This window comes from Neophocaena asiaeorientalis, unplaced genomic scaffold (genome assembly GCF_003031525.2).
Source record: "Neophocaena asiaeorientalis asiaeorientalis breed wild unplaced genomic scaffold, Neophocaena_asiaeorientalis_V1.1 scaffold89, whole genome shotgun sequence".
Classification (NCBI taxonomy): Eukaryota; Metazoa; Chordata; class Mammalia; order Artiodactyla; family Phocoenidae; genus Neophocaena; species Neophocaena asiaeorientalis.
In genome coordinates this window covers 8047103-8062717 of record NW_020172592.1, presented here as the reverse complement: position 1 = coordinate 8062717, position 15615 = coordinate 8047103, and the positions used below count along the sequence as shown (strand labels likewise).

The following is a 15615-nucleotide window of genomic DNA, read 5'->3' as shown; positions in this document are numbered from 1 at the left end:
ACCAGTGATTTAAACTCATGGAATTTTCTTCACTCTAGAAGTGATAAGTAAAAACTGCTCAGCCTTACATATCAAAACCATGCTTGAACCGGGGTCAACTATCCATTTGCTTAATGTGAGCAAGGATAATAAATTTGGCATTATTCAATGTAGATCTTCAGTGAAGGGCAATTCATTTGAAGTGAAAAGAGAAACATGGTAAGGGACAAAGGACAGTTAGGTACTAAACAGCAGGTAAAGGTCAGTGACTTCATTCTCTGATAATAGCAGCCTAATGGTAATTCCTTTGCATATAATTCACCTGTCAGGTCTTGCATAGCGAAAGCACTGCACGTGTCTTGGAAGTGACTAGGGATTCAAGAATATCTCCCTTCTTCAGCAAACATAGGAGATGACTTATTTAAAAATAGTGCCGAGGCAACTGGCTCATTATTTAAAGAAAAAAAATCGAATGAATACATAACTCACTCCTAGATTAACTAATATCTTTAATTAAATGTAAATATAAAATGTAAACTGTAATTGTAAAAATAAAATCATAAAATGACTAGAAAATATATATTTGCTGTTTCATTGGGGAAGGAAATTCTAAGCACAAGTGAGAAATATAGATATAAATCAATAGATTTGTCTATATAAAACATAAAACTTGTGTGTGTTAGCGACACACAAAAATTTTTAGAGATAGAAAACAATAAAAAGTTACATATAATATGCATAACATTAAAATGATAATATCTATAATATAAAGGGGTTTGTTAAAATAATTTTTAAGTGAATATATCAACATAAACCAAGCAAATGATATGTAAGGCAATTTACCAATATGGTGATTTTGATGAGAAATTAGCAATATGCAGTTGTTTATCCAAAGCTGTAAGATAATTAAAGTCTTTAACTCACTTATTTTACATTTAAGAATTTGTCCTAAGAAAATAGACAAGTAGAGAAAGATTTAGCTAAAGGAAAGTTGATTGCTTTTTTAAGAGGTTACGTGAACTTAATAAAACATGGAACATCTGTGGATGACTGTGTCATCAGGATGGCAGGGATGTGGGACAGGAAACATGGTATTAAAATTGAATGGCAGGGGAAAGTGCTTATAGTGTAGTGGTAAGTAGGAAAAAAAAAAAAGGTGGAATAGACATCAGAATAGTATTTGTGCTTATCTACACTTAGTGGTCTCATAGTTGTTTATTTTCAAAACCATTTATATTGCTTTTATAATAAAAGCAACAAAAACAAAACGAAGACCTGCAGATAGAAAAATACAAATATTTGAAGATGTTTTTAAAATGTTTCAAAAATCCACAGAAAAATTACTATCACAAATGGTATAAGGTACTGCCTCTTTTATTTATTCAGATCTCAGAAGTTCAACAGAAGCTTGGGGACCGATTAACTTGCTAGTTACAGCACAAACATCATCAATTTCAAGAACAGCTTTATAAGAAAGTCAGTGAATAACTGACTCATGACCTCCCCAACAGCACCCAACTGTGAAACAACTCAGTAAGGAAATGTTCTCCTCCTGGCAGAGAATAACCTGGTGACAGCCTCTGTGCCACAGGAGATCCTGGGCCTTCCCTCAGGCTTTTTTTTTTTTTTTTTTTTTTTTTTTTTTTTTTTAGTTTTTTTTTTTTTTTTTTTTTTTTCTTTTTTTGAGTGGAGGAAAGATTTCAAACTGTGACCTTCTTGGTAAAGAGCAGAGGGTATCCTGCTGGGAAAAATGCTTCAAATCTAGTCTGGATTTTGCCCCTTTCCTCAGTTCAGGAAGCAGTACTGCATATTCCTGGACAATGTATAACTATTTACAAAGGTAGATGAAAATACCAGTTGAAACATTACAGCTAAAATATTTTAAAGTATAAATCAATAAATACACTATTTCTGCTCCATTGAAATTTATGGAGCATGCTACCACCATGACTGTCTGATATACTTAAAACATACATTAAAGTAATGTATAGCATTTTCAGGAAACATGAAAGATGTGAGTGCAAACATGCACAGGCAAACGTACATCTCTATAACTGGGAGAGTACCCCGAGCAGAGTTCCACATTTTTTAAAAGTCAGATTAAATTTGTCATGGAGAAAAAAAAAAATCATTAAAAACTTATATTTAAATGAAATTATCAAACTTTATTAACTATAAAATTAAAAATAGTCATTTGGGATATTCAAAAGTAAAATACTGCAATATATCGAAAAGAAAATATGCATGTTACAAAAATTCAGATAATGTCCTTGCAATATTTCATGGATAAATAATAAATGCTTTACATCTTGAAATTAAATCACCTCTATGTCAGGTAAAACTTCAATATGTATGGGTAAACAGTGAGACTCTTAAAATAAATATTTAGTATAAATATGGATATGCCATATTCTTAGAACTTATGGATATTAGGAACAATGAAGAATCAAGTTTTACCAGAGAAATCTGAAATAAAGAAGGAAGTTATTCCCTTAGTATTAAGTATGTGAAGGGTCAATATTTTGATAGAGAAATTATTCTCCGACGAAGAGAATGATAATTTCTTAATGTAACAGTGGAACATATCTTTACATTAATCACTTATGATAAAATTTGGTTCTTTGACTCCAAGGTTTCTCAACCTTAGCACAACTGACATTTGGGTGAGATGGATGGTTATCTGTTGTGAGGTATTGTGCATTGCAGGATGGTAGCATCATCCTTGACCTCGACCCACTAGATGCCAGTAGCATCCTCCATCCACCCAGTCGTGACAACCAAAAACGTCTCCAGGTATTGCTAAATGTGAATACCTTGGGAGCAAAACTACCTGAGGTTGAGAACCACTATTACACAGTAATGTTTGACCGATTAAGTGTTTGTAGACTTCACAAGGAGGCTGATATTTTAGAGAACATCTGGTCCACCTGCTTATATGGCAGAGAAACTGAGTGCTACAGAAGTCACCACCTGCTTACGAACCCTCAGCAGTCAGGGTGAACACATCATCAGTGCTCTTTCGTATTTCACACGTCCTCCCAGTAGAGAGTGCCTGCAATTTTATATGCATACTATACACTTGTGAGTAATCCTCTGCTTCGAAATACACATTCTTGTATATGTTTTCTCATTTAATTTTGACAGTAACTTTTGCATTGATTTTATTTACCTTAGAAAATTCCAGCCCACAGTCCTCAGTAATATTAACCAAAGAATCATTACTCAACGCATCTAATTCTGACCCTGTGTTCACTCCATTACCATTACAGTGTCCTTAGTTTAATATTGGGGCTTTTAGAAATCTAGATTGAGTATCACTGGTTTCTCATAGGCATTAGAATAGAAATATAAAAATTCTGTCATTTAACCTTTGTTACATGACATTTGAATAATACAGGATTTCTCAGACTACCCAAACTCATCTCATTAAATTCAGTAACATATATAACCTACATATCTCACAAAATCTTTCTGATACGTTTTAATCACATGTATGTGTTAGAAAAAAACAAACAGAAAAAAGTCAAAAGATGAGTAGAGCACCCATATTACTTTTCCCTCTGTTGATTTAATTTTAATACACTAGAGTGGAAAGGTACAGATGTCCAGATACTTATCCAACTTGCTCCTATGATATGATAAGATAGATATTTCCATTTCTGTACAAACTTGACATGTTTTATGATCTAAACTGAACACAATGAGAGAGAGAATTTAGTCATTGTGCTTTTGTGGGGGGAAAGTCTTGTTCTTGATCAGGGAATTATTCTAAAATATACACCATCAATGAAAAATAAAAAGTAGAAGAAGAATCCTGTATTTTTTTAATTCAATTTGCTTTTAAATGTATTTATTAACACATTTGCATTAAATTGGCCTATTCATATCTCAAAGGCATTGTTACCTTGGGTGCTAGAGAGTATAAAATTTTATTTTCCTTGTTATGTAGTGATAAGAACTCCACTTGGCACTAAAAGTTGAACATCTCCTCTCACAACCTAAACTTGATTTAAGTTTTACACTGTTTCCCTCAAGGTGAGCATTCTTTGATGACTATAACTTACCTCCTCTCGATATTCATCTCCTGACCGCTGGATATACCACTTAATAGATGCTTGTTGGGATTTAGGTATACATTCCAGAAAGGTTGAATTAAATTCAATGCCAAAAATCACCTTTTCATCAGCAGCTTCATGACTAATGCCTGGAAAGCAAACATGGAATAGGAGATTAACCCTGACACGATTTTAAAAGCAATGGGAAAATAGACTGATTTAGAACAGATGCCAGGGAGGAAAGATTCATACACATTATTAAAGAGAAAGGAAATTCATGTTATAATGTTGTAACCTGAGAGTAGAATACTATCTAATAGATTGATTTTTAAAACTCTATCCCTGCACTGCAATTTTTACTCTTTCATCAATATATTAACTTTCTGCAATTTCTTTTTTTAAATAAGAATTCACAAGATCTAACTTTAAACACTGAGCCTCTCTGAGCTGAACTGAATAAACTTCAACATCTTTTAATGCTTTAATGCCTTTTAATTTATATAAAATATAACTAATTCTGCAGATATTTCTGAAGAGCAATTTATCTTACCTCTAAAGAGAAATTCTATTATCATTTGGTCCACAGAGCTGACCGTATAACATATAACCATATGTTATGACCATATGACATTTTGATCTCAGAAAAGTCAGTGCAGTGCTCTATACTTAATGAAACTCTATGATGATGCTAATAAGTTAGATGCTCTAATACTCAGAATCAGGACCTTCTCTGTATTATCTACCAAAAAATGTTCTCTTTTATTCAAAGAGGGATATTATAGCCCAACATGCATTTGCTATAAGATAGTTAATGGGAGGCTAAAGGATCAGTGTCTCAGACACCTTATTCTCGTAAATCAACTGCACCATCTGAAATACATTCCTTCCAGAGTAGCCAAAGGCTGTGTCCCATGTGTGATCTAAGATCTGCAGCTCAGATTTGATCAAATAAAAAATGACAGCTTCTCAGCCTGGCCCAAACATGCACTTTTTCATCGTATATTCACATGTCTCAGTTCTACAGGTGGGCCTACTTAGCATTTTAGGCATAAACCAGAGTAAGGCTTAAGGGGCCTAAGTGAATCCTACACCTACGCACGCAGAATTATCAGCACATGGCATGAATGCACATGCATCCAACAGTTAGGCTTCTTTTCAAGAAACTTCTTTTGAACTTATTTGTGTCTTACCAGCAGTGATTAAGTCAAACATGCTGACCCCATTATGAATTAACCTTACCTAACCTTCAAAATGTGCGGATTCCACTTGAAATCTGTAATCTATCCACTCTCTTCTGGCAATTTAACAGATTATAGCCACGATTTTCACAGCTAATAACTTCCTAATGCGCAGGAAGATCACCAGTGCCGATCACGGAAGAGAAAGACACGCATCACTTCATAGTAACAGATAACCATTTTCCTGAGCAAAGGGAGTTCATGAACAAAGCAGGGAGGATGCAGGCTGATTGTTTAGGTGATGGGGCAAGGGCTTGGGAGAAACTCAGTTAGACGGATTCAACCAAAGAATTGGTCAATTCAGTGAAAGATAAATTAGTGAAATCAACTGGAAAAGTGAAATAGTGAGCTGATTATAAGAAATCCATTTTCAAATCAGTAGAAACAGTGACCTTTTGAAACAAAGTTCATCCCTGCATCAGTTTGACTGGAAATTAATTTATTGTTTCTTCCAATGTTTGTTTTATCTCTGAGTTTAAAATTTTCTAGTTTTAAATTTAAACCTATATGTATGTATGTATACATATACACATATACATACATACTATATATAATGTCTGTTACTATCCATTTTTAAAAGTGCAAAAGTTGTATACAATAATGTTTTTAAATAGCAGAATATCTTCTCATTAAGTATAAAATAATTTTAAAGATAATATTTTAATCTTCCAGATTGCAGGCAAAAATTTTTTTACATAGAGAAATATCTGGAATATTTCTTTAGAATACACATATGACATTTCACTGAAGTCACTGCAGCAAGATTATATGTGTTTAACATTGTTAAACACAGTTCATCTACATGAATTACTGATTTTATATCACTAATAATCATGCAGTATCACAGTATATAACAATGAATGAACAAAGGAAGGAAGGAAGAAATAAAACAGCTATTTGCCAGTTATTCAAGACTTGACCGACTCAATGCAACACATATTTATGGTGGGTTATAAGCAAGTCATCTCCTTTCTTCTTTACCAGAAACAAGTGTTCAAATGTGACCCTTTCTCTCCCCTAAGATCGAAAACGCTTAGTTTGTAAATACCCTCATAATCTCTACTTTAATTCTCACAATTGATTCTCTGTCTCTGGCTTCTCCTATTCCAATCAGTCACCAAACAGGTATAAACTGCTTTTATTTTTAAAAACAACTTTTCTTAGTAATATGAAACAGCTCCTTAGCACCTATAGAGTGAACTCCAGACAATAACAGAGGGATCATCACAAACTTAACAAAACCTATGTGAATTCTTTCTGATTTTAATAATTGTTACTTCATCTACTTAGTAAAATTTGATTGTTTCCTTAAGGCACAGCTCAAGTGCTCTCCATCTGGGTATCCTTCCTTTTACCTATGCATTATGCAAAGATTCTTTTACGCCTACCATACTGGCATTGCTTTCAGTGCAGGAAATATACTGATGACTATGACAGGCAAATTCACCACCTTTATATTCCAGTGATAGAGACAAAATAATCAAGTGAATGAATAAATAAAGAATATAGTATCTGGCTGTGTTACGCATTACAAGCAAAAATAAAGCAGATTAGGGAATAATTAGGGTTAGAAGGAAAGAAGGGTATTTCAGGTGGGTTAGTCAGGAAGGGTGTCTCTGAGAAATTAACATTTCAATCCCAGGATTAAATGATGTGAAGATGGAGCCACGTGCACACCTGAAGTGAAGAGTTCTTCAGGTACAGAGGAAACAAATGCAAACAGGGCTGAGGCAGGAACCAGACTGGTGCTTTTGAAAAAGAGAAAGCCTGTGAGCAAGCTGTGCCACAGTGATGCGAGGGTCAGACAAGGTGTTAGGAAGCAGGTCAGGTAGAATCTCGCAGGCCATGGTAAAGGCTGTGGAGTGTTTCCTAATTGCTCTAAGATGCTAGTGAAAGATTCTGAGTAAGGGAGTGACAAGATCTGATTAAAGTGTGGGTTTTTTTGGCTGCGTTGGGTCTTCATTGCTGCGCGTGGGCTTTCTCTAGTTGTGGGGAGCAGGGGCTACTCTTAGCTGCGGTGCGAGGACTTCTCATTGCGGTGGCTTCTCTTGTTGCAGAGCACTGGCTCTAGGTGCGCGGGCTTCAGTAGTTGTGGCACGCGGGCTCAAGGGCGCAGGCTCAGTAGTTGTGGTGCACGGGCTCAGTTGCTCCGTGGCATGTGGGATCTTCCTGGACCAGGGATCAAACCCGTGTCCCCTGCATTGGCAGGCAGATTCTTAAGCACTGCGCCACCAGGGAAGCCCCGTGACTGAAGTTTAGAAAGAGGTTACTCTGGCTACTGAGTGGGATCTAGACTGAAGGGAGGCAAGCATGGAAGCAGGGAGACCAGTTTAGCAGCTACTGAAGAGTTCTGGTGGGTCTGGTTAGGATGGCATCTGTGGAGGTGATGAGAAGTGGCAGTTGTGACCACTGAGCCAAAGGTCTGTACTGAGAGGCTGGTGATAAGATGTAAAAGAAAGAGAAGCATGAAAATATGACTCCTAGCTGCTTTTTGACAAAGCAGTTGGGTGAGTGGTGGTGCTATTTATTAATATGGGGAAGTCTGCAGAACAAGTAAGTTTGAGAGAAAATGACAAGAATTCTTTCCCAGGTATAATTTGAGATTCTTATTAGGCATATGAGAGGGGTTCTTGAGCAGGCACAGAGCATACAAGTCTTGCACACAGGCGAGAGTTCAGAACTGGACAGTCAATCTGGGAGTCAAATTGCCTCTGATAGAGAATACTATGAACAATTGTATGCCAACAAACTGGACAACCCAGAAGAAATGGGCATGTTTCTAGAAATATACAGCCTACCAAAACTGAATCAAAAGGAAACAGGCAATTTGAACAGACTGATCACTACAAGTGAAATAGAATCTGAAATAATATAACTCCCTGCAAACAGAAGTCCAGAACCAGAAGGCTTCACTGGGGAATTCTACCAAACAATAAGAGAAGAAACTATACCAATCCTTCTCAGACTCTTCCAAAAGATTGAGGAGGAGGGAACACTCCCACAAGTCATTCTATGAAGCCACCATTACCCTGACACCAAAACGAGACAAAGACACTACCGAAAAAGAAAATTACAGGCCAGTATCTTTGATGAATATAGATGCAAAACTTCCCAACAAAGTATTAGCAAAGCAAATCCAACAACACGTAAAAAAGATCACACACCATTACCAAATTGGATTCATCCCAGGGTCACAAGGATGGTTCAACATATGCAAATCAATGTGATACACCAAATCAACAAAAGAAAGACAAAAACCACATGATCAACAAAGCCGCATCTCAAAAGATGCAGAAAAAGCATTTGATAAAATTCAACATCTATTCATGATAAAAACTCTTATCAAGGTGAGTTTAGAGGGAACATACCTCAACATAACAAAAGCTATTTATGACAAACCAACAGCCAACATAACACTCAACAGTGAAAAGCTGAAAGCCTTCCTGCTGAAATCCAGACCAGACAAGGATGTCCACTCTCACCACTCCTGTTCAACATAGCACTGGAAGTCCTAGCCACAGCAAGCAGACAAGAAAAAGAAAGAAAAGTTATCCAAGTTGGAAGAGAAGAGGTAAAATTGTCATTGTATGCAGATGACATGATACTACATATAGAAAACCCTAAAGACTTCACACAAAAACTACGAGAATTGATAAACAAATTCAGCCAGGTAGCAGTATACAAGATCAACATACAGCAGTTGGTTGCATCAGAAAGAGAAAGTGAAAAAAAAGAAAGAAAAAAAAAATCCCTTTTAAAATCTCATCAAAAAAAAATAAAATACTTAGGAATAAACCTGACCGAGGAGGTGAAAGACATATACACTGAGAACTATAAAACACTTATAAAGGAAACTGAAGACAATTTAAAGAAATGGAAAAACATTCCATGCTCTTGGATTGGAAGAATTAATATGGCCATATTACACAAAGCAATCTACAGATTTAATGAGATCCCTTTTAAATTACCCCTGACATTTTTCACAGAACTAGAACCAATAATCCTAATATTTATATGGAAACTTAAAAGACCCAGAATTGCCAAAGCAATCCTGAGGAAAAAGAACAAAGCAGGAGGCATAACCCTCCCAACCTTCAGACAATACTGCAAAGCTACAGTAATCAAAACAGCATAGTATTGTCATAAAAGCAGACATATGGATCAATGGAACAGAATAGAGAGCCTAGAAATAAACCCACACACGTATGGTCAATTAATCTTTTACAAAGGAGGCAAGAATATACACTGGAGAAAAGACAGTCTCTTCAGCAAGTGTTGTTGGTAATGTTGGACAGCCACGTGTAAAGCAAGTGAAGTTAGAACACACCCTCACACTATACACAAAAATAAGCTCAAAATGGCTTAAAGACTTAAGTATAAGACATGAAACCATAACACTCCTAGAAGAGAATATAGGCAAAATATTTCTCTGATATAAATTGTACCAATATTTTCTTAGGTCAGTCTACCAAGCCAATAGAAATAATAGCAAAAATAAACAAATGGGACCTAATCAAACTTACAAACTTATAAACAAAACAAAAAGACAACCTACGGACTGGGAGAAGATACTTGTAAATGATGCGACCAACAAGGGCTTAATTTCCAAAATATACAAACAGCCCATACAACTCAATAACAAAAACAAACAATCCAAAAAAAAACCCAATCAAAAAATGTGCAGAAGATCTAAATAGACATTTCTCCAAAGAAGACGTACAGATGGCCAATAGGCACATGAAAAGATGCTCAACATTGCTAATTGTAGAGAAATTGAAACTACAATGAGGTACCACCTAACAGCCGTCATGATGGCTATTATTAAAAAGTCTACAGGGCTTCCCTGGTGTAATGTAAATTGGTACAGCCTCTGTGGAGAACAGAATGGAGGTTCCTCAAAAAACTAAAAATAGAGTTGGCACATGATCCTATGGTCCCACTCCTGGGCATATATCTGGACAAAACTATAATTTGAAAAGATACACGCACCCCAGTGTTCACAGCAGCACTATTTACAATAGCCAAGACATGGAAGCAACCTAAATGTCCATCGACAGATGAATGGATAAAGAAGATGTGGTGTATATATATAATGGAATAGTACTCAGCCATAAAAATGTATGAAATAATGCCATTGGCAGCTACATGGATGCACCTAGAGATTATCATACTAAGCAAAGTAAGTCAGAAAGAGAAAGACAAGTACCGTATGATATCACTTATATGTAGAATTTAAAATATGACAGAAATGAACTTATCTATGAAACAGAAACATACACAGAGAACAGACTTGGGGTTGCTAAGGGGGAGGGGGAAGGGGACGGCAAAGGGATGGATTGAGAGTGGGATTAGCAGATGCAAATGATGATATATAGAATGGATAAACAGCAAGGTCCTATTGTATAGCACAGGGAACTATATTCAATATCCTGTAATAAACCATAATGGAAAAGAATATGAAAAAGAATAAATATGTATGTATAACTGAATCACTTTGCTGTACACCAGAAAGTAACACAACATCGTAAATCAACATTGTACTTCAGTTAAAAAAAAAAAAAACTAAAAAAAAATTGCCTCTGATAGTATTGAAATGGATGGCGTTAAGGAGTGAATATACAGAGATTGGATGTTTAGATGGCAGGATGAAAAGGAAAGTTAAGAACACTCAGAATGAGAAACCTGTAAGGTAAGAGAAAAACCAGAAGTTTTCCCTGTGGTGCCATGAAGCAGAGGGGTGCTGGGGAGACCATCTCCGAAAACAAAAAGCCCTTATTTGTAGTGCTTGCCGATTTTCCTGGTGTAAACACTCCTACCACGGCTGATTCAAGCTACCGGTGGTTTAAAACTCAGCTCACAAAATTCCTCCGTAATACACAGTCAGTTCTCATGGGGCCATAAGAGCTGGCTCCAGCACATCACCGCATGGAGCCTAGTGAAGAAAGTGTTCCACGGAGGAGGGAGCTAGAGAGTGAGTAAAAATGGGAACGGAAAAGTGGCCATTGGATTTGGCAAGGAGGAAACTGCTGGTGATCTTGACAAAAAATGTATTGGGTTAGAGTGGTGATGATGAAAAGGAGACGTGCAACGGGCTATAACAAGAATGGGCTGTGATGAGGTGGACACAATCATTGTGAGTGCCTTAGTAAGCAGTGGTGTTTTATAAGTCCTTATAGCATTTATCATTATATGACGTGGCATATATTTTACTTGTTTTTATGTTTGTTGTCTGCTTCCTCCCCTAACACACGTTTAAATGTAAGATCCATGAATGCACAGATTGTTTTCTTTTATGTTCATTCGCATATCCTCAGTACCTAAAATAGTCCCTCCTAATCTCATGTGCACGTGTGAAAAACTGCACAGCACACAGCAGTGACTGCTAAATAACACACCGTACCTCACAGCGGGTCACCTGCACGTCACACAGCAGTGACTGCTAAATAACACACCGTACCTCACAGCGGGTCACCTGCACGTTAGAACAGGAAGACAGACGTACTGTTCTGGACTAGAGCTTAATATAAATTAGAAATAATTGTTTTGGTTTTAAAAAAGAAAACTCTGCCAGCCAGCAGTTATAGACTATGAAATCCGGGTGGTTTATTCAGTGGTAGGTGGTTACTAACAATATGATGATGGAAAGGCAGTTCATTTCTTCTTCCAGGTGTGTGTGCGCGCGCGCGTGCATATATTTTCTATCTGAAGGCAGAGCTTGGGAGTGGAAAGTAACTAAAGCTCTGGAATATATACTTCTACAGATTTTTTTTCTCTGTTATCAGAGTCACTCAACGGACTTCCTCTCAATTCTCCACTCTGCCCTTCTCACACTCAGACTTTCAAGATCTTCCATTCTATGACATTTTCTCTGAACAGTACAGCCTCTGGTGACCTCTGTTTTTGGCTAAACTCCCACATCACTAATTGTGCCTTATGACATTTCCCCAAAGAATTGTAAGTTCTCTAAGGAGCTTTTTCTCTCAAAGTAGATCCGGGACGATTACATGCACATGGAAGTCACTTAATAAATATTTACTGATTGAATGGATACACAAATTAATAAGTGAATACAAATAATGCACAGGCTACCTAAAATTTCTTTCTAGTAAGTCCAACACTTTTATCAAACTTTTCTAGGAGGGTCTCTTTGAGTTTACTCTAAATGTCCATATGTTTTGGACTATATTCTGTTTTATCTCTAATAGCAGTTTCAAACTTTACAAGGATGGATAAGGCATTAAAAAAAAAAAGGTATAGGAATTTTAAAAGCCGTATGAAGCAAATATAACAAAGAATTACCACTTAGGCACGTGAACAGGGGGTTGATTTATAAAACCTCCTATTGCTTTTCCAGAATGCAAGCATTACACAAAATGAGTAGGTGTTTTAACTCGTATAATAAAAAAGACACACAAAGACCAGGCTTAAAATTTTCAGTGGGAGGAAAGCATATTAAACCTATACTTACTGTCTTCTATGTCCCAGCACTGGGTGATTGGGTCCCCATACTTCACATCTTGGCGTCTAGCTCGCCTATGCAAAAGGGATTAAATAGAACTTCAAGCATGATATCTGAGATATACAAAGTCTACATCTAACATTCATAACAGTAGCAGAAGCAGAATTATGCTTTACTGCTCAACTTAAATGCAGGTCAATATTCCAATCACTCTAACATTAATTCAAATAATACTAGTGGTAGAGTCCTAACAGAATAAATCCTGTTTTGGTAATAAGATGATCTGAATTTTATTTCAAAATAAATCCTGTTTTGGTAATAAGATGATCTGAATTTCATTTAACTACCCCAGGTTTCTTTTTCTCTGGCTTTTGACAAATTATTCAACAGAACAGGCTGAATATAAATACAATCCAGTTATTATATATTTCCTATGGGGTAACTATTTGTATCTTCTTTTTTTCAGTCAGCCAACGGAAAAGTAATGATATAAAAGAGCTTTAGTTAGTGGGTAAGAAAGTACACACAAATACAAAATGCCTTATCATATGAAGATTCATTATTATACTGACGTGATTAAACAACGAGATAAATATCGTTTGAAACAGAAAGTACAAGTTTGATATGGCCTAATGGCTAGATGTTATTTCTATCTACTGACACATAGTTCACATTGTTTCTCTGAGAGTAGTGATAATGATAATAATAAAATAATGGCCTTGTACATTATTGTCACATATTTTCCTTAAGAGAAAATAGTAACTACCGCATAAAAAAAGTAAAGATCTGCCACATCTAAGTTAAATACGTCTTACACTCGGAGTACAGTTTCATTTGCTTTGGTTATTTTATGTTGCCACATCGGAGATCCTAGATGTCACAGTAAACATTCTGTGATATGTAGGGTGTTCCTTAAGGGGCATGCTCACCAGATGACAGCCCTGTGGGAGATTCATTTATCATACACATTTTGTGGCTCACACGGACATTGTTAGGTAAGGGAGAACATCACAGTGGCTTGTCTGCAAGATCAGAGATACAGTCTTGAGAAATACAAGAAGAAAAAATTATGATGGTATAAGGTACCTAAGGTCAAGAATGTTTTTAAATCTCGGCTTCTTAAGGAACAGGCTCAATTCATCAAACTGAAGGTTCATTACCAACTAAATGAGCATTCTTGTTTTTTAGGTTCTTGAAAAGAAAAGCACTCCCCAAAGACTAACTAGGGTGAGTATATTCTTTGTCAAAAACTATAACAAAAATCTTGTGACTTTTTACTTTAAACTTGAAATAATGGTATCTCCCCACTTACATTTAATTCAGAGATTTCAGGGAATATAAAAAGGTCTTGGAATAATAGTATCTGTTTTTGTACTATACATTCAATCTGTGACCACTAGAATTTGCAATTTGACAAATCAGTAAACATTCCAAAAACTAAAAGTGCATATGTACTAGCGGGACTAACATATGCTCACCTGTTACCTTATTTTGTTAAGACCTAAAGATGAAAAAAAAAATACCACATACAATTTGCTGACATTTTATGTAGAATAAAATATACTTTGGGCAATACTTTAGAAAATAGTGTTACTATAAACCACACTTTAAAATAATGATATTTTAATATACTCAGCCACCATCAGTCATATTAATGAGCATTCAGGGTGTTTCCAATAATTTTGCTATTGAAAACTGTGCTGAAATGACAATCAAACATATAATTTGTGGTACTTTTTTGCCCGTGTGTGTAAAATAAATTCCTAGCTGGGTACTGTTGGCCCAGAATAGCATTATTTTTAAGAGCACATAAAGCAAGAAACTACAAACAGCAGGATGTAGTCGGATATTTAAGCATATCTGGGTGGCAGAAATTGGTCAAGTTGGAGTAAAAGCAAAATTATACAGAATCACTGGGATGTGCTGTGGGCTGTATATAATCTACACTGTTACAAAAACATTTATACATTATTTGTAAAACAGTAACTACGAGTATGTACATATTTATAAATAAGGGAAGAATATACAAAGGGTAGAGTAGTAAAGAAAGCAAACTTTTCATGCTTTTAGACAAAGATGAAGAAAAAGGATATAAACAATTTATCAGAATTTTTTCAAGCTCTGAAACCGAGGGTTATTGTCAGTTAAATCCATGAAACCTGTAACCTGCCTTCATTAGTCAAGCTTGCTTTAATTGTTGCTATAAAAACCTGCGTGTCCTCCAAGCCTAAGGTAACCTAAACAGGATGTTTGCCCAAGTTGTTTAGGAACTTGGAGTCAGCTGTGTTCAGTTTGAGCTCTAGCCAGTTTAGACTGGTTAGGACCACTCACCCTCCCCCTGGGCATGTGGGAGTGTCCAGTGACCTTTTGACATCAGAGGCCAAAAAATCCACAGCTCAGAGCAGGCATCCCAGGAAGAAGCTTGTAGCTTAGTTTCATCTGCTAGAACGATGATTACCTCACCTTTTTCTTATCTCCAACTAACCTTCCCCAGGCTCCCCACACCTCAGCTTTCTCCCATAAGTATCCTCAGTCCTTCGCCTTTGGGGAGGCGAATTTGAGACTTGTTTTTCCCATCTCCCCGCTTGACTGCTTCGTGAATAAACCCGCTCCCTGCTGCACATCTTGGCATCTCCACGTTTGGCTTGCTGTGCATCAAACGAAACTGGTTTGGTAAGACTTCCACATTTCCGGATTTCAGAACATTCTGTTCTACCCTCCTTCAAAATTTAGCTGTATGAAAAACTCTAAAACATTTAGATTGTGATATTCCTACCACAGACCATGTTCTCTATATGTTTTCTCTTTAAACTACAAGAGAAGGTATTCGTGTAAGATATTCATTGTGTGAAAAGCAAGGCTTCATCTTAATTTGATGTGCCTC

The 15615-nt window shown here is 36.3% G+C and overlaps 1 protein-coding gene across 1 annotated transcript in view; it reads right to left on the bottom strand.

The window, feature by feature from the left end:
• SEMA3D (semaphorin 3D) overlaps window positions 1-15615 on the bottom strand; it is a 134386-nt gene that overhangs the window by 7099 nt on the left and 111672 nt on the right. The window contains exons 16-17 of the mRNA XM_024738496.1: window positions 12741-12805; window positions 4044-4183 (exon numbers count right to left, since the gene is read on the bottom strand). Of these exons, the coding sequence (XP_024594264.1) occupies window positions 4044-4183; window positions 12741-12805 (205 nt within the window). The remainder of the gene's footprint in view (window positions 1-4043; window positions 4184-12740; window positions 12806-15615) is intronic.